At 41.0% G+C, this 20,911-nt stretch overlaps 1 protein-coding gene across 3 annotated transcripts in view; it reads right to left on the bottom strand.

Annotated features, from left to right (window-relative positions):
- The window catches only part of CNNM2 (cyclin and CBS domain divalent metal cation transport mediator 2), a 143,983-nt gene that overhangs the window by 5,553 nt on the left and 117,519 nt on the right, over positions 1 to 20,911 (bottom strand). Inside the window, exons 2-6 of one of the 3 annotated variants that reach the window (XM_088448713.1) lie at positions 16,500 to 16,643; positions 14,456 to 14,593; positions 12,791 to 12,960; positions 10,166 to 10,262; positions 6,142 to 6,204 (exon numbers count right to left, since the gene is read on the bottom strand). In XM_088448713.1, coding sequence (XP_088304839.1) covers positions 6,142 to 6,204; positions 10,166 to 10,262; positions 12,791 to 12,960; positions 14,456 to 14,593; positions 16,500 to 16,643 — 612 coding nt within the window. The remainder of the gene's footprint in view (positions 1 to 6,141; positions 6,205 to 10,165; positions 10,263 to 12,790; positions 12,961 to 14,455; positions 14,594 to 16,499; positions 16,644 to 20,911) is intronic. The other 2 variants (XM_088448714.1, XM_088448715.1) reach the window with 2 other exon arrangements.

Genomic DNA, 20,911 nt, shown 5'->3' with positions numbered 1-20,911 from the left:
TTAAATGTTTCTCCTTAAACCACTCGAGTGTTGCTATAGCAGTATGCTTTGGGTCATTATCCTGCTGGAAGGTGAACCTCCGTCCCAGTCTCAAATCACAGGTAGACAAACAGGTTTTGCTCAAGAATATCCCTGTATTTAGCACCATCCATCTTTCCCTCGACTCAAATGAGTTTCCTAGTCCCTGCTGCTGAAAAACATCCCCACAGCATGATGCTGCCACCACCATGTTTCACTGTGGGGATGGTGTTCTTGGGGTGATGGGATGTGTTGGGTTTGCGCCAGACATCGCGTTATCCTTGGTGGCCGAAAAGTTACATTTTAGTCTCATCTGACCTGAGCACCTTCCTCCATACATTTGGGGAGTTGCCCACATGCCTTTTGGCAAACTCAAATCGTGTCTTCTTATTTTTATCACTAAGTAATGGCTTTTTTCTGGCCACTCTTCCATAAAACCCAACTCTATGGAGTGTACGGCTTATTGTGGTCACATGCACAGATACACCAGTCTCTGCTGTGGAACTCTGCAGCTCCTTCAGGGTTACCTTTGGTCTCTGTGCTGCCTCTCTGATTAATGCCCTAATTGCCCGGTCTGTGAGTAGTGGTGGGCGACCCTCTCTTGGCAGGTTTGTTGTGGTACCATGTTCTTTCCATTTGATGATGATAGATTTGATGGTGCTCATGGGGATCAAAGATTTGGATATTTTTTTTTATAACTCAACCCAGAATTGTACTTCTCAACAACTTTGTCCCTGACTTGTTTGGAGAGCTCCTTGGTCTTCATGGTGTGATGCCTCTTGCTTAGTGGTGTTGCAACCTCAGAAAAGGTGTGTTTATACTGACAGATCATGTGATTAGATTTCACACAGGTGGACTTCATTCACTAATTATGTGACTTCTGAAGGTAATTGGTTGCACCAGAACTTGAGGGGCTTCATAGCAAAGGGAGTGATTACATATGCACGTCAATTTTCAGAATTTTATTTCTAAATATTCTTTTTTATATATTTTTCTCATTTCACTTCACCAAATTAGACTATTTTGTGCAGATCCATCACATAAAATTCAGATAAAAATAATTACAGGTTGTAATGTAACATAAAAGGTAAAAAGCCATGGGGGTGAATACGTTTGCAAGGCACTATAATAATCCATGGATTTCCACTGAGGGAAGACACTTTCTGATCTCCATAGCAACGGACAAAGCTTGTATTCCAAGCCTGACACGGAAGTGTGACTACTTCCGGCAGGTCTTTGGTCCCCATGGCAACGGGCACAGCTTGTGTTCAATGCCAGTTACGTTAAGGAGTATGACCATTTCCGGTCTGACGGCTTTAAAGCAGGAGCGCGGCTAGTCCACATGCACATTGTGGCAGCTTTTCTCCAGGATGCATGGTCACTGTCAGACCAGACGATCTGCACCATAGGTCCAGGTTTAAGGTAGGCTCAGTCCAGGCGTAGGATTGTGCCACTTGGCATCCATCATTATAGTGACGGTGTACATACATTTGCAGGTCTCGCTTATTGGACCGTAATGTTTATTACATTTTAACAGGAGGCATTGGACGTTTGTTCCTAGTGCTTATTAAGAATAGGTATGAGTCTTGTATTTTTACTGTAGTGATGCTTAAACACGTTAGCCACATATTATCTATATTCCAGTCACACAAGCCAGAAATTACAGAAATTATTAGTTTTAATGGGTATGTATATATATATATATATATATATATATTTTTTTTTTTTTATTGTCTGCTGATGACACGGTGTCATGAGCATTAAGTTACTTATGGTTTGTCACATGGCTCTACATTAGTTCAGTATGTCTTTGGGAATACATACATGCCTGTCTTTTGAAAAACTTTCCCATTTTGCAATTGGAGCCTGATAGACATGTCATAGGTTTTTCCTTTCATTCACAGATCATATGTTACCATTATATATTGTTTTGATCTTTTTCATCTATATAACATGAGGTCTTGATAAAGGTTCATGTTAGAACCAAAACGTCAACCGGATCTTAATTACCATGCTTCTGGGATATATGTTAACCAAAGTATGATGTTCAATCAAGAATAAAAATTGACTAATTGCATATATACATACATACATACATACATATATATATTATTTTTTTTCACAATGCCAGCACCCTTCCTTAGACCAACACAACCTGCCTGGGTGCCGCCACAAAAATATAAACTTAACTATAAAAATATAGACACAGGTGATATACACCTAGTTACTGGAACTGTCCAAGTATGGTCAACATTTTACTTTTATAACAAAACTAGATTTGTTACAAAAATATGAAATTTTTGTCATAATAATGAAACGTTGACCATACGGACGTATCTATAATTTGTGCAGGGTGTGCAGTGCACATGGGCCCCTGGATCCAGGGGGGCCCACACCGCACCTATATAGTTTTATACTTACCTGTCCATAGTCACCAGACTGCTGCACTGCAGTAAACATCACTGGGAAAATGGCGGCAGCAACTCCTCTCTTAAAACGCCCCTGCTTGGACAGTTCCAGTAACTAGGTGTTTCTCACCCGTGTCTATATTTTTATTGTTAAATCCTGAGATTGCCACGTATGTATCTCTATTTCAAATATAGGGGGGGTGCCAGTTCCTTAGCCAGGGGCGCTAGGACCCTGTGAGGGACTATTCATCAAGGAGACCAAAAACCTTTGTTACAAGATACAAAGTACACCTGATCAGACATCTAGGGGTATATTTACTAAGAATCGTGTCTGGCCGAGATTGCATTCCAGTGCGAGTTTTGTCTGTTTTTTAAACAAGCGCAAAAACACATTTATGTACTGAAATAGACAGCAAAACACGCCAATAGAAGTCAATAGACCATCAAACCAACACGTACGTGCTTTCCATAGACAAGAATACAACTCACCGATTTAAAAAGATCGTCGTTTAAAAATCTGATCAAACATGTCGCAGAATTTAAGAAATGAACAGAAGTGCCTGCGAGCAACGTGTTGTGCCGAAGCACCTGTGATCTGTACAGTGCTTGTGTGTTATAAGTGAAATAAAGGGTTAAAATTAAAAATAAATAAATAAACGGTTAAACATTTCAAAACCAGATACCTGTGTGGCACACAGCACTGGTAACATGTTTAATGCAAGTTGAGAGAAAAATAAACCTTTTTTTTAATGTATCTACTGTGCAGCCTCATAAGTGGGCACATCTATATTGCACTCCGGGAGTGCTAGGCATGCACCCTCATCACATGGTCACGCCACTTCTTGGGCGTGCGCAGGTGTCCAGGATCCTCTGTGATCAGTACCCTGCCCTAAAAAAAAATAAAATCTTAGAGTGAACACCAAGCGAGTGTGAGTATGAGAGTGGGATTTGTACTGTAGGCTGCAATGGAGCATGAACTGGCGTGATGGATCCCATGTTTTATGGAAAGCACCTGGAATCTGGTAGAGCTGTACCATTAAACACCAATAAATAATTCATTTGGCAATACGGTACTAGTCCATGAAGGGCCATTGCCAATATAAGATTTGATTATCCCCCAAGTCAAAATAGATGCTTATAGTGTTCCCACTAGGCTGCTTTAGCGGGGCCCCCTCAGCAATATGCCACGCCCCCTTTGGGGAGCCGCGGAAAATCCCTGCCCGCACCTCAGCGCACTTCCCTCGCCCCCGGGCTGGTGTTTACCATGTTTACATTCTCGGTTTAGAAGCGAGGGAATCCTGGAAAGGTGTTTGTGACTAATAATAATGTAAACAGGAAAAGAAAAAGAAAAACATGACTGATGGCCTATTTCATCACCCTTCTACCAAACTGGTCAACTAAAATAAACAAACTCTAGTATCGTTTTTTTTTTAATTAAAGAGAGATTACAGCATGTTTATGTGTTAAAAAAAAAAAAAAAAAAAAACACGCTCAAATCTGGCAAGTAGTTAAACTCCTTGGATGCCAATACCTTACATAAGCTTGGAATGTGAGAATGCTGAAACAATCAGCCTTAGCACTAGGGGACGGAATGGAGGCATGTATGTTCTAAGTATCTCTATATGTAAAAGACAAGTGTCCTTATAGCAGGTGATATCTGTAATGGTGCGTACACACTGGTCGATAAAGTGGACGACTGAACGATAACGATATCGTTATCGTTCAGTCGTCCACTTTATCGTCCATTTTTAACCCCAAAAAGATGAACGATAACGACGACGCGCGTTCCCGCGGGTCGTTCGTCATTATTGTTCATTGGGCTGACATGCAGGCCAACCTGACGATCTCGTCAGGTTGCTGCATCTCAGGGAATGGGGGAGAGAGCCCGGCGCTGAACGATATCGTTAATGATATCGTTCAGCGGGTGTGCTCAATGTCATGAACGACATTGAGCACAGCCTGCCGGGGACAACACTACACGATATCGCTCAGGGAGCATATCGTGTAGTGTGTACCCACCATCAGTGTGCATGTCAGGAGCTATTCAGAACGGAACACAGTACAGATAAGACTGAGAATGTGGTAGAAGCATTTATCCTTATGCATATCAGCATATACAATTTTTTTTTACCAGTGTCTCCCACAGTCCCCCAACTTGAGTCAGCCCTCTGCTCTACTCCTCACATTCCTGTCACCTCCACCTTCAAAATAACAACCCATTTCTTACCCAAGATGTAACCCAAATAGCAGTCTAAATATATTAGGGTCCGAGTTTTGGAAATGTGAGAGTATAGCCTTATACTCGCAAAAATTTTTTTTTTTTTAAAACAGACCTATGTAATAGGGTACAAGAACATGCAAATTCGCATGCATCTCACACTCCTGCAACTCGTACTGCCGATATCGCATCCAGATGTTTTCCCATGGAAAACATACAGCTCGGCCAATGTAATAGAGTGAGTTTTTAACTCACACAATATTACTTGTTTAAAGAATAAATAAAATAGAACTGCTTCAGGCTAGCGAGTACAGCCTTGACAGGTGTGAGTTACACAGAGGCATGCACAGATAAGTGAGATTCATGCATGCTTCTGTGTGAGAAAAACCTAGAAAAAGACGTGGGTCTGGGTCTGGGTCCCGGTCGGTCCTGTTTGTGAAAATACGGGAAAAAAAAAATGTGGGGGTCCTGGGTATTCTCATCAACCAGCACCAGGCTCAGTGAGCCAGTACTGGTTCTGGAAATACAACCGACAAAATGAGCAGGGGTCCCCCGTATTAGCCACAACCAGCACCGGACTCATTCTAACGGGGGTTGTAATGCCACAGCCATGGGACCAGCTCCATGGTGTTCCCCGGCCAAAGCATTATCACTAATTATCAATAATAATTTATCAATAATCATCATTATCTGTCCCCTTGTCCATTAGAATACTGAAGAATACTGATTACAACCCCCCCCCCCTCCCCAAAAAAAACCCTCACCCACCCCTTGGTTCCGTTCCTCTTCATTCCCTGTCGGTATCCTTGGTCTTCTTAAAATTAAAAAACCCAGACCCACGGACATAGTACCGTCCTCTAAAGACAGTAGTTCACGAGTGATGCGACAGTCACTGCATTTCCTATAGAAATACATTGGCTGAAAGTTCATTGGCCACCGCCTTTCTCAGCCAATCTGTGGTTCCCACCATAGACTTCAAAGAGTTGCATGAACAAGATAATCCACAAAATATTAAAATTGCTGTTAGGATGCCAAGCAAAGACTTACCTAAAAATGTTAAAGCGCCTGTAAATAACTTGATTAAAAACCAATTGCATATAAAACAGTAATATAAAAAGTAAAGAGAGGGTACCCCCAAAAGAGAATTCAATATACATCTGTGACTAATTTGAAATCTGAACATAAAACTAGTCTCATCGTATTACTAAATTTTTAAATCGAGATACAAATAACTGAAAATCATATCAATTATATACGTCCCCAATAAGGTGGACTATTTTGCTTTGCTTCTGCTACAGATCATGTATAAGCTTCTTTAATATATAATCAGAGTACTTACAGACCTGGCTGATGGGAGCTGTACAGAAAAGGAAGGCCCTTATAGACTGAAGTAATATCACCTTTCAGTGTGAGTAATAGGGCAGATCTGAGCTTCTCAAATAGGAGCAGGACAGGGAAACACTGGCAGGAGAATGAATAGGAACATGCATGATTTACCTGGAGACCCAGCTAACGATTCTGTTCTGCTGACAACAAAGGTACGAGACAGGGACAAGGGAACTGTAATTAAGGAAAGAATAGATAAGGAACCACAACAAGAGTATAAATAGGGAAACAGTCTACACCAATAGCTCTTCAACTAAAACAAGGAAGACACTATATAAAATAGGTAGTCAGCGTCATCCAGGCCAAACAGATCTAAAAGAGCATGATGTGAGCATCTGGTGTAGATAGTCCCCTGAGGATGAGGAGGAAAAACAGACTCTTTGTTAAATGATCACATTTGATTTGTAATTTTACGGAGTTTTATTCACCTATTATTTGTGTGTTTGTTTAGTTTGCACATATTTAATTACTTCATTGGTTTAAGAGAGAGTTTTGCTCGATCAAATTGGGCGTTTTTAAACAAACCAGTGAGCATAATTATGCATTGCTTGGAAAAAAGGAGAAGGAATTGAGACAATGTACTAAATATCTCTTTAGTAGTCACAGTCGTTAGTGTAATATGCTAAAACAGCAGCACTATAAGCAAATATGGGCAAAACATTAAAGCGTAACATAACATCAGTGGAACAAATTTTCACACTGGAATACCAACATGGATCTGGTTAAATCAAGATTTTACCATCAGTATACTAATTACTATAATGAGCTTCTAATATGTGCAAATAAACAACTTATTATCAATATCTGTTTGGAAAAGAACAAATCACAAAGGTGTATTAACAGATATAGAAGATTGGACTCTAAACACATAAGAAGAGGGGGAACACTTGTATACATTCAGCAGAAAGGAGAATGCACAATAGGATAAGGATTTAACACATGACTATGGGTCAGACCCTTGCCTGTCCTTGTTCGACAGGGCATATTTCAGGAGCTAGTAACACTAAAAATGCGTGCTGCATGGGTTTAACATTCTTGCACACAGATTTCTAACCATGTGCTGCTTGGCATAAATAACCATCATTCCCAGCTAACTCTTGGCTGAAGAGTCATTCGATGTTAGAGCATATCTACCGTCATCTAACATTAAATAAGGTGACAGCTGGCGCAAGTCCTAAAGACGACATTGGCAAAACGATAACATCTTCTTAAAGTGTTTACAGAAAGTACAATACAGGAGGAGGGTAAACAAGTCAAGGGTCAGTAAACAAAATGGCCTTCATTAGTTAAATCCAACAACACCTAAAGCTAGATACACACTGGAGAGACGGGCTTTTGTAACGTAACGAATGCCTATCAACAGTGATTGTGCGTCCACCCTGGATGATTTTAATGAACGACTTAACGATCACCGTTACGTCATTCATTAACAAAGCACTGGCCGCTAGCAATATCCCTAGGTTTGATGTGCAGCTCATCGAACCTGACGACCAATGCTATCGACCACTGGAGTGTGGACACATGCGTACACACTGAGCGATGTACTTACGAAACGACATATTGTCCCGACATCGCTCCAGTGTGTACCTAGCTTTAGACATTATAATCATTACAATTTCTAGGTTGCCAGGAACTGTGTTATGCTGAGAAAATCATAGGTGGCATCATAAAGGTCAACTGTGTAATAAGGGCTTATTATATAAAAGCACAGCGTATGCATACCTTCTAGCTAATGCATATTAATTAAAACCCTTATATGCTAACAAACATTACCTTACCGGTGGCTTTGGAAGTTATTTTGTCAAACTCCAGGTTACTACATTTTTTTCTGCAATGGTCATGAGAACGTACATTAAAATATCAATACCAAAGGTTACGGGAATTTTTTTGGGCAAGGCAGACAGGACATCTGTCTTTGGCCACCAGCCTCCAATGGTTTCCCTGGATCAGGAAAATGATCCATGTTCCATTGTAAATTGTATATTGTTATTTATAACTGTACTTGGGAAATTGATAAGATATAAATCAATTGTAGTGATTTGCAATATATTTTTTTAATCAATGGTTAATTTTTAAACCAATCGAACAGTGAGGGGTTCTGCCTTATCCATCCCTGTGCCCATTTCTAAATATGGCCATTGAAAGGTCCATGCAGTACCACCCAGAGTGTCAATATAATGTTTGGCCACAAGATGTCACTAATTTTACTCTTTAAAATGTTACTACCTATACCACAGCTTGAAGGCATGAAAAACAGGCTGTGACCAATGCATTGTTCTTGTGTTATTTATGCCTGCAGTAATGTGTGGCTTGTTTTTGAATTATATGGATTTTATGACTTCGGGTAATTTACATGCATGCCTTTCCACAGTATTACAGTACTTCACATAAGAAAAGGGTACTTCACATTGGTGCCAGCAGTTTACAAAACACAATAGGAGTTCAAAATGCTATAGTAGCATAATTTAAACCACACGTTATTCCCATACTGAATATAACAAAAAAAAAAAAAGACATGCATATATTTTGCTACTTGCGGTCTTATATAATTAGGTGTATACTATTTTGCATGTTTAAAAACACAGCTATAGCATACTACAATGACTTGTCAAATAAAATTTGTTCACACAAAGTAAATCTTGCTGACTGCTATAATTTACATAGTCGCCATTATCAAAATTACATTGTTTTATTTTGCACAGCAGCTTCAGGGCGAGATGTAATAGCCTACGAGATGCAGGCATCGACGAAATCACAGTTAGTCTGACCCATGTTTTAAAGTGGCAATAATTTAAAACGGCAAAACCAGGTTGGTTTTGCCTTTAAACTTATTTCCACTTTAAAACATTGGGCAAACTCCCAGGTTATTACATTTCCCATTTAAATTGTGTGAAGTATTAAATGAACACATCTTTTTAAACATTAATTGCTACATTGTGAATATCTCAGTGTGGCTTTATAGGGTACATATAAAAGAGGATTCAACTGTGAGACCAGAGGTTGTTACAACAGTCTCAAGTAAAATGAAAGAGTTTATCCAAATGAATAGTTTAATAGCTTGTACACAGACTTGTGTGTTAATATACTGTAGGTCAGTTCAGCTTGGCTGGCTTCTGGCTAGGACGGACCCAGTCAGTAAATAAGGTACGGTGTTGATAGCTGTGCGGGATACGATATATAGGGGGGCTGTTAGGTACTGAGTTGTGTATGTGACTGTGTACAGAGGAAGGGGCTAGGACGCCATTTACAGTGGCTGTACTCATTGATACAGCCTCTTATCACCCCCATACAGGTATTGTAACAGCCACAGAGGAGAGACTTGTCAGAGATCAGCTACAGAAAACTTCAAAGCATAAGTGTAAAACCAAATTAACAGCTCAGAGGATTTATTTTTCTCATACAGCCTTTGAGACTTATTTGGGAAAACACAGGAGGGAATTTCATAATTAAACATGCAACAGATGACTATTCGTGTATATATAGATTCCCAGGTTTCTGAGCGAACTAAGGAGGGGGGGGGGGGGGAGTGTGAGGGTACAGCTGAACCAGCGTTTCTGTGATAGGGCCCTGTGTGACAGCCCTTGCAGGGACCCTCTTAAAGAGTACGTTTCTGAGCCTGAGGACTGCACTGAGGCAGATTTTACCAGGGCACCTGGCTTAGGTTCACCAGATGAGGGTGTGACCTCACGGACCAACAGGAGGTCACAAGCGCCCTACTTACAGCATCCTATTGGTCCTTGGGAGCACACCCCTATAGGTGTGCCCAGCACTGGCTTTTGGTCAAAACAAACAGAAAAGTAAGAGGTGTATTGTTACACCTCTCCTAATGTTTACAGCAGCCATTAACAAAGGATGCATGTGCTATTTTAACGTGGCTTCTCCCCTGTAGATTACTAACTTATCGGCTGATGCATGTACATCATGCTCACTATACATGTTTTGCGTTATGTTCCTGGCTTCTTCCTGCAACATTCAGAAATTCCGGGCACAGAACAAATGTGCAGTAGAGCTGTGCAAAGTATAGAAACAAGACAGAAAGATAAAGCTGGAGAGTTGCTGTGGTCATGTCTATTACATCAGGTAGACACGCGGCACACAATGGTCACCAGCTGACAGTTATGAAAGAGACACTGACTACCTGGAGACGCTGTGAGTGCCATCACGCCGTAGTAGGAAAAGGCACCGGCTTCGAATTTCATCCCTTCTTTCCCAGCTTCCACTTCTACTTTCCCCTGCGGATAAATATTGATTATGATCATCATCTTTAGTGGTTTAGGGGCATCCAGCTACGCAGAAACACAGCAATGAAGGCAGAGTTGGAGACAGATCAGATGAATGTTTGTAATACCTTAGTTGCCAGTACACTTTCAGTATAAATGTTTCATACCAATCACATATGAGCAAAGGTCGCTATGTCTCATTGTAATCTGCACAGTCTGGTGTATAGGATCATGGACAGTATACTCAGTGGTGGAACTATAACCACTGAAGGAATGAAGCACGGCTCCTGGAAGTGGGGGGCCCAGGAATGACAGTTACTTCCTGACTGACCCCCACACACATGCTCCGTGTTCATTCTAGCACCCTGTACCTGTCACAACCCGTGCAGTTCCTCTTTCCTGCCTGGGGTGTTGCTCTCTGCTCTGGTGCTTCTAGCACACTCAGCTAATGCAACAGACTGCATAGATACAGACTAGCGTGTGCCAGAAGCACCAGAGCAGAGAGACACATCCCAGGCAGGAAAGAGGAAATGCACGGGTTGTGACAGGTGCAGGGTGCTAGAATGAACACTAACTCAGGAGACCAGAGAGGACAGACATCATGGGCCCACCCCTAATATCACTCTGGGCTCTAGCAATGCTGTGTTCTCTCTTACCGTATACCCCAAATGCCTGTGGGCATTTTACACCTTCATATGATGGCCAATATACATGTATACTCATTACCACAGTTACACTAGGATAAACTTTTTGGAGTCATTTTTTTTCTTTTTTATTTATAGCATATTTTAATAAAGAACTCTCGGGGGGGGGTTGTAAGAGAGGCATCAGAAAATGTCAAATGTTTCTTCTCCTCTTAAGCAGCGTAGGCTCACTTTATTTCGGTGACTTCAATGTTTATAGCAGCCACCCATATGTGCACTGTGTTATGGGCTTGGTCTGCTTATATGGGTCAGAATTATTGCTACAGCATCTGTTGTCACGGCACGTTCGCACAGGCTGCATTCAATGTGGCAGAGCTGATCTGTATGTTATTAGGCCTGGGAGTCCTACCGAATGTGTCTTTACAATACAGATGACATACTGGGCTGCATTATGGGTTAGGAGCAAATCCATCTGATATGTGCACACAAATACAGGGCAGCTTTACAGTAGCATAGTGATTTCACACTCATCACCCTCCCAACACTAAATCTGTTCAATCTGCCCTTGCTGTAGAGCAACAGGGAGACACGGGTAATAAATCCATTGTGGTGAAAATGCCATTTTAAGAAGCTGCCATTTTGAGGGCTTAATAAATATTCATGAGGATAAAAGCCTACAAATCCACTAGGAACCAGTGACCATTGTTATTTTGTGACTGAGCCCTTATTCAGGAGCATGTAGTTCATTCATACACTATGGGGCACATCCAATTAGGCATAGGGTTTACCACACAGGCTAAAGCTAAGCGTTCCTCATCCGGAGCTATTCAATTATTCAGCATTTTCCCAGCACTGTAAACACTCGTACAAGGCACAGTAACTAATAGATAAAGCAAAAGACGCAAAACCTATAAGTTTCCCCGCAAGCTGAATACAAGAGGGTGCATTTTAATACAGAGGTTTCCCTGCAGCTCCTGAGGCTGCGAGGAAGAGTGCACCCTCGGGGCATAATGTGCGGGGGATACAGGACCTCACCGAATAGGTCCGAGACTACAATTAGCCGCACTAGTTGTATATGCCCCTATTGGAGATATGTATAAAGCCTTGGAGAGAGATTAAGTGGAAAAGTTGCCCAAATCAACCAGCTTCTAGCAGTCATTCCTGAGATGTACAACAGTGGTGTCAAACTTGGGCCATCCAGCTGCAGTGGAACTACACATCCCAGCATGCCCTGTCACAGTTTTAGCATACCCTAAGAGCAAAACTATGGCACTGCATGCTGGGATGTGTAGTTCCACTGCAACTGGATGACCCGAGTTTGACACCACTGCTGTACAAGATAAATCAGTTAGATGCTGATTAGTTTCTTTGGGCCACTCCTCCACTTTATCCCTCTCCAAGGCTTGATACATCTCCTCCATGTTTGTTAAGAATATTGGTTCAGTCCACAAAATGGCGGCCCCCTCTGGGTACACTGAGTCAATGTCAAGTACTGCAATAATTCATAACCCCATGATACATTACAATTTGTAAAATTATCTGTATTAAAGCTTTTAAAAAAAATAAGTTAATTATCCTTTCATGACAACAACCTAGTTACCAAAGAACATATAAAACGGCCTGAATAAATGCTTAGCTAGATCGACTAATCATCAAGTGTAACAGGATATTATAACTCCTCAGGGAACTCGCCGCTCAAAGAACAAGTCATAAGGCATAAGTCACACACTGAACCCTTATTTGAGATCATCTGACATACCTCAGCAAGTATTAAGCAGACAACAGCCCACCCTTAAATGACGACATTAGGCTGTAACAAAATTAGCAGAAAAGCAAAAATATGACAAAATGATTGGGCGGCGTAAGTATTGGTGAATTAACAGCAGCGAGTCTGACCTGTAAAACCAGCACAAAGTAATCTACTGGCTTATTTCGCTGGTAGAGGTAGTATTCAGGAGACTTTTTGTTCCTGTCATCAAACTTTAGTTCCTGGATGACGTTGGGGTGTTTCAGCAGCCTCAGAAGAATCTTTTCTGACATCTGAGATGGGCTAAAAGCATCCACTTCTGCAGGGAAAATACTGCACAGTTAATTACACATCCTTCACACCCAAGTACAAACAGTTGCAAAATAAGTAATTTATTATCATACTACCTGAAGCAAAATTCACAGTTCTAGGAACCGGTTTATCAGAGAGATACTGTATAAGGCAAATCACCCACTGGCATTAAATTTCATGCTTCTATGAAAGACTTTAACTAAAGGATGGAAACAGGCATATCACCCTATTAGTTCCAATGGCAACATACCCACGTCCGCCTGCGGAAACAGCGGTGGCCAGTAATCGAAGAGGTGAGTGGATGAAGGCGTGATGTAACAATTGTTATATAACAATTTTCTGAAAAATGACTATTTTGAATGGATCAAGGTGTCATGACCTAGGGACCATAGGGCGTGATTCAGAGCTAGACACAAAGGCGATTATGGACACAGATTGAGTGATTATTTGCAATCGCGTCTGCATACAAGCCACACTGCGTGTGCGCAGCGATCGCATTGTGACTACGGACGTAAAGAAGAATCCATCGCAGAGTGAATGACATGTCAGCGTTTGGGGGTGGTCGGTAAAACACATGCGTCTGACCGTGTAAACGCCATTTCATGGGCGAGCATAAATTAGTCACTGCGATCTTCTATGCAGCTCTGCATGTCAGGAGAGCTCCTAAGGCTTCGGCCAGTCAGACCTGCCCCAAGGGCAAGATGGCTGCTCGATGTTACCGATATTTACTCATGTAAGCGACGTCGTATGCATATGAGAAGGCAGCAGTGGGCGTCCTTTTGCTTGGATAACATTGGCAATTGTTAGCACATTTTCATAGCTGCGAAATCCCAGCTGCGATCACATTAGCGCCAGTCTCTGAATCAGGCCCATAGTAACAATGTTATTTTAAATGTTGGTAGTCTATTTGCGGATATATTTTATGGATAAAAGTGCTATGTCCAATTCTTAAAAGTTCTAATAATTTATCTTTAACTGTAAATATCGCAGTTTCCTCTAACATAACTTTTTATCCGCTCACCTCTTCAATGGTTAGTAGCGGTTTCAAGGATGAACTGAACAAATAGCAGGGTTCCATGGGATGGGTCGCTACCAAAGTGCTAGTGGGAAGGTGGTTTAAAACAACTACAGCTAAGGAACAGAGGAGCATTTGTTCCCACAATGAAAGAGACTGGTGTGTAAAATGCTGTCAGCAGAAAGGAGGGGTTAAAAACAAAATCCACATTCAAACATCTTTCTTACCAAATTCCTATTTATCAGGCAATTTTACAGTATTTAGCGTGTCCATTCTTTACCTCTCTGATCAGGAGATTTACTATGGAAAAGGTAGTGACCTTGTACAGAAAATAATGCTACAGCCACACACAGGAAGTGAGCACACGTGTAAGCACAGAAGGGATATTGGGAAGGACTCCAGGCTTCACTACCCTCTCTGTCTATCTAGTGTTAGGAGCCAGTGTTGAGGTTGTTAGTGATCTCATACTGTGATAAGCCGAACTCGCCTGTTGCCAAGAAACGGTGCATAGCCAGAAGTAGTTGTGGTGATATTTTAACCTTCATCTCGTTGTCGGTTTGCTTAAAAGCGGAGAAATCCTGCTTCCTCTCCCGATGGGTTATTTTCTTTTTCGTCCTGTTATCAGCTATTCAATTTAAAAGGGGAAAAAATGGAAAAAGTTGCTATCCACAGATCTAGTAACACATTAGGCACACAACACAAGTTTAAGTTGAAAACGGACCCCTCTGACAACAATCTAATGTTTTGAAAGTGTTTTCCAAGGTGCGAGAGCTATGTTGCTTATTTATTGATTAGCTGGCATTTACACTGTTACCCACACAGAGATGAGACAGCTATGTTGTTCTATGGGAATGACAGCATGCAGCCTATCAATTTGCTAAGGAGAAGTAACATCACCAAGGCACTTATTCAGGCTTGCAGGCGCTTACCGCTATTGCATGGGTTGTAGTGGTTATAGTGCCCGTAGATGAGCCCCCACACTCTGTACAACGTCAGAAGTTTCCTCACTGAATACACCCAGGCAGTGTGAGAGAAGTCATGCCAAAACAGGACAATTACATCCCCCTCCCTATCAAAATAACAGACGGTGGGGTGAGATGTATCGAGCAGCAAAAAGAGTGGAGATGTAAACAAGTGGAAAAGTTGCCCATAGCAACCAATCAACTTCTAACTATCATTTTATTATGTACTTGATAAATGCTAACTCGAAGCAGATTGGTTGCTCTGGGCAACTTCTGCTGTTGTCCACTCTTTACAATGTTTGATACATCTCCCCCTGTGACTTTATAAAGGGGCTTTGGTTGTGCCCCTGAACCCTAGTGTATTGATCAGCTGCATTTCAAAATGGGCTCACTTTACGGCTCCATTGCGAGTCTCAGTGACGTCACAAATTTTCACTTTCAGATTGGGGAACTCAATTCAGCCCAATGGACGCAATGCGCCGTTGCGAAACGGAGCATTGCATTTACTGGCACCGCAAGTTTTCCCTCGCACCCCAGAGAGCTTGCAATGCTGGCGCTACCATAATTGGCCGCTATGTGCGCAGCTGGGCATCGCAGCAATGCCTGGCGGCACATTGCGTTGAATTTTCCCCAAAGAGCAAGTTTTCATATTAAGATATGTCACAGGCTGTGTAATATGGAGTACCTTAAATAACAAGCGTTAATAGGTGATTAAACATGTCTCTCACACTCACCACAGCAGGTTGCCTATATAGAAGGGAAGGGCTTTTCTTTTTGAACAGGCAGAGTTTTGAGTGGCAAAAATAGTGATTTGGGGCGGATTGAATTAGTTGCAAGGTTCTATGGTGTGCAGCTACATGCATTTCCAGGTATTACAGCAGGTAAAGCATCACTTACCATTGCTTGCACCTCTAAGGGACAAAATAAGTGATGTTTTACTATCCTAAAATCCAGCCCAGTGTCAGGGTCATTGTCATGATGCTCTGATGGAACCCTGCGGTCTATGGAATCTGCCCTATGAAAAGAGCACTATAAATGTCTCATGTGCATGGTGTTAATATTGTAATGTTTTCAAAAGATTTCTAAATAAGAAAAATCTGCACCTTATACATGAGTAGTGTATAAGTGGAATTATCAGCAAGAACGGACAATAGCCTTTTTTTATTATGTTATTTCAAGCAAGCTGATTGGCCTGCATTTTTGGGTTCACAATGTACTAAGAGTGTGACTTAATGGAGGTTAAGAACTATGGACTTCAACCATCATTTATTCCATAATAGCATGTTATTGCTAGTATTAACCAAGTGTCCCTTATGAGTAATAAAGTAGTGACCTCATGAAACAACTCAAATGGATGACATGGGCATTGGACAACACCTAAAGAATATTGAAGTAATGACATCACAGAGTGTAAATGATAACATCACTATTTACTAGTCATACAGATTTATTAATAAATGCATTAATGCTGATGTCTATTAATATTACATCTGCAATCAAGGTTGCTGAACTTGTATAAAACCTTTGCTTTTTATCCCACCTTTTTAGTTAAACTTTATTTCAACTCACTGTATAAATCTGTCTCGTCTAAGATTTCAGATTTGATGATTTCTTCTATAACATCTTCCAAGGTGACAATTCCGAGCACCTCATAAAACGGGTCCCCTTCTCCTTCATTGTTCACCCTCTGTACTATTGCCAGGTGGGATTTACCTGCAGAGAAAAAAGAAACACATTAGGATCTCTGGTTTTCTCCCATTACAGTACACAGTCACTTGGTTATTTAACCTATCCTCCATTATGTAGTAATGTGGTGCGATGTGCATACACACACACTGTAACAATACAAACCAAGTTACGATTGCAACAGTCCAGAAAGTGAAAGTAAATATCTGATTGGCTGGTAAATATGAATAAAAAGCAGGTATAATGAGCATGTTTTGATGCTCTCTTTAACTATGCACAGGTGATTTAATGTATTGGGGAGGGGGTCAGTAATTATTCCTCCTGTTTGAACAGACATTAAAAAAAAAAAAAAAAAAAGAATAATTGGCCATTCACATCAGTCCCTGCCCCAGTGGAGGAGCTCACAATCTGTATGCCATACCACATGTACACACACTTACACACTAGGGCTAATTTTTGTCAGAGTACCCGAAGGAAAGAAACACAATCATGGAGAGAATATACAAACGCCACACAGTAAGGGAAGTGGTGGGAATCGAACCCAAGACCTCAGTGATGTGAGGCAGCAATGCTACCCATTACAACATAATATATATATATATATATATATATATATCATAATTCTTAAATGTCTAACATCATACCACTTTATTTAACTAGCACTGCCATGTTAAGGTTGAACATGTATGTGTCTTCACCTTGTAGTTTCTAGAAACAACGCTCCACAGATGCTGCCTTTATTAGGAGCTGCATAAATATTTCAATATCATTAATATTGGTATTTTTATTTTTTGCACCTGGTTTTTACTTTTCAGTCTACTCGTGGAATTTTCACAGGAGATGGTGCTTTTCTCAGCTTCTCTCAATTTTACAGGTAGTCAAAAATAGGTACAGTGTAGTCTCCCATATCCAAAATGCTTGTTACAGGAAGTATTTTGGATATTGGAATATTCTGTATTTTGGAATATTTGCATACCATAAGGCAGGGATAGGGAACCTCCTGCCCGGGACCCGTATAAGGCCCGCAGAATCATTTGGTCTGGCCCTCTGAGCTCTTTTCTGCTAGTCTCATCTGGCTAGCAGGGTGCCTAGAATGTCACACTGCAGCCAGAATGTATGCAGCAGTGCCACCTGGAGCATCCTTAGGGCGGTCACACAGCTGCCCTTACAGCATCCGGAGAATGCTCCGGGCATTGCTGTAATCACCAGCGATTGTGGCCCCACCCCCAAGTGATGTCACGTGGAGGAGGCGTGACCTGCACCAGGCCAGCGAATAATGTTATATTAAAATGGCCCTCAGCAGAAAAAAGGTTCACCACCTCCGCCATAAGGCGATATATTGGGAATGGGAACTAAATCTAAACACAGAATACATTTATGTTTTATTATACACACAACCTGCAGGTAATTTTATACAATAAATTTCAATAATTTTGTGGCTGACAAAGTTTGTGTACATGCATGAAATTCATTTAGGCTTCATATACACCTTATACACAGCCTGAAGGTAATTTTATATAATATTTTTAATAATTGTGTACCTTAAACAAAGTTTGTGTTCAGTGAACCATCAAAAAGCAAAGGTTTCATTATCTCAGTCATGCTAAAAAAAATTCCGTATTTTGGTATATTTGGATATGGGAGACTCAACCTGCAATAGGTTACAGGTTTCTCCACTGGTAACCTAATTAACGCTGCCTGCCGCCATCCCCACAGGGATTCGGTATGATTTACCGCCGGACCCATGCCCGGCGGTTGGAATCCCGACAGCAGCACCCCAGCAGAAGAGTAAATCCTGATCGTCAAAGGTAAGTATATACTAACCTATTTCTACCCAATAAGCCTAACCCTCCCTTAGGGGTGCCTTACCCTAACCTTCCCCCCCCCCAATATCTAACCCTAATCCCCCCTCTAAGTGCCTAAACCTAACTCCCCCTTCCCCGCCGCCTAAACCTAAGCCCCCTGGGGGGGTGCCTAACCCTAAGTCCCCCCCGGGGGTGCCCAACATTAACCCCCCCTTCCCCTAGCCTAAACCTAACCTTCTGGGGGGTGTCTAACCCTAAGTCCTCCCCGGGAACACTAAACCTAACTCTCCCCCTCCGCGGTTATCCGCGTCTGGCGTCACTTCGTTCGGGATGCCGGGCGTCGGGCTCCCGGGATATGTCTAATGACAGGCGTCGGCATATCGATGCCTGTCTTTAGACCCTTGCCGGGATATGACAGTCAGAAAGCCGGCTGTCGGGATTAGGTTAGCCGGCTTCCCGACTGCATATCCCCCACAGACCTGTATGGTTACAGGGGAATATGAAATTCATCAAGCAGGGAAATAAGCTTTTCATCACTACGAAACACCATTTTGAGATGGAGTTACCTATACCCAGGAATGAAGGACCAGTAAAACTGAAGTCAGGCTACTGTAAGCCTTCTGGCGGGCACAAATGAGAAAACCCTTGCAGAGGAACTAGGTGTACGTCACAAATACCAGAGCAACTGCAATCTGTATAACGGTTAGTATCTAGCACTAACTAGCAATCAGTTGTGCCACTTAGGATATATAGACCCCTAGGAGCTAACAATATCACGGACTCATTGGGCCATGCAAGTGCCTCACTATTGTCATTAGTTCCCAGTAAATTAATAGATTACTTTTATAAGACTATTGGCTCAGCCCAAACATAGTTAAGTGCCTCATACCTTAATGGCAGAAAAGAAGACTATTAATTCAGCAGTATTCAGTGCCTCATAAATATTGGTCATGACTTGCCTCTGTGATATTACTCTTTACTAGACTGAATACACTTGAAAATCTGATGAGATCATAAACCGGCTACCTTCTCTGAGGTAGTAATAGTCTGTGATTAACATTGGAGAGCAAACTGGCCAAGAATAATGCCAAATGGTCCGAGACTTGAAACAAGTTTAAACATTTCTCCCGCGCAGTGCCAAGAACCTAAAGACCCACATTCCATGAGAGCAGTCCTGCCATTTATGGCATTGAACCAAAATAGCATGAATTTTCCAACATGTAAAAGAATACTAAAATAACACATTTGCCCACAAACGAGACAAAAATATACCTTGCATGGCTAAAATAGTGCTAGAATGAAATGAGACCAGGAATGAAGATCTTTTTCCAGCTGATATAAACAATGAAAGCAACTCAATAAATACAATTTTCCCATGGTTTGTCGTAAGTGGTTAAAAATTCTTGGTGAATGCTGTTTGCTGAAAGTTGAAATTCTTTAGCTATTCTCAGCTTGTGATCATTTAAAAGGAATTTTCCAAAGCAGGGTCTAATATTAGACTTAAAATGAAGTTTCCATTTCGCTCCAGTTATATTCTCACCGAAGTAACTACTATATAATCTGATTGTCTTGGAGCCACTAATTTAAATGCAGATAGAGAGACATACTTTACATACTGACCGAACACCAAAAGACTGGAAATTGGAGAGACTAGGTTTGGTACAATAACCACAGCAACAATTTATTGGGAAAGACTTCTGGAAATTGAAATGTAGTTTTGATAAAGCATATATAAAAAAGTATTTAAAATAAAAATTAAATAAATGATTTCGTAATAAGTAAAAAGTACCATTAAAAATAATAAAAAATGGTGGGAATTGGACTAAAAGGAGAAAAAACTATTAATAACTTCATTATATACACTATAATGAGTATACACACACATTGTGTATACAGATTATATATACACACACACGCGAAAAACAAAAGGTGAGAACAAGCTCCTTATAGTGTAGTAAATAGTGATATATATCTCTCCTGCTTATAATAGATATGAGCGTACAGTGTTATCCCAATAAGCTGTGCATTGGGTTTATATGTCTTTTCCGGAAATTCGACTGTAGTCCTTTGCTCACTTCATAATATGAGGTGTCACATTCCCAATTATAAACAGAAAAGAAGGGAGAGAACCACTCTCAGTGTAGTATTTAAAGTATTTAATCACATACATAGACAGTAACATAAAAATGGAAAATTACATTAATAAAATATTCAATAGGCTTATCTGCTCAAAGTAGCTGGTTGTGAAATCGGAGGTCACTGTTCCCTCAACGCGTTTAGTCTCTAACGCAAATAGCCAGGAGGATGCATCTAGAGCCCAAATAACGTTCTTATATACCATTAGCGATTCAGTTAGATTAATTGGATATGTCCTATCTATACACACACTATATTATATATACACACATACACACATACACACATTATATATATATATATATATACATACACACACACACACATATATATAGATGTGTGTGTGTGTATATG

The sequence above is a fragment of the Taudactylus pleione genome, unplaced genomic scaffold (genome assembly GCF_031769625.1).
Source record: "Taudactylus pleione unplaced genomic scaffold, aTauple2 ptg000464l, whole genome shotgun sequence".
NCBI classification, from domain to species: domain Eukaryota; kingdom Metazoa; phylum Chordata; class Amphibia; order Anura; family Myobatrachidae; genus Taudactylus; species Taudactylus pleione.
This window is presented reverse-complemented; position numbering and strand designations above follow the sequence as displayed.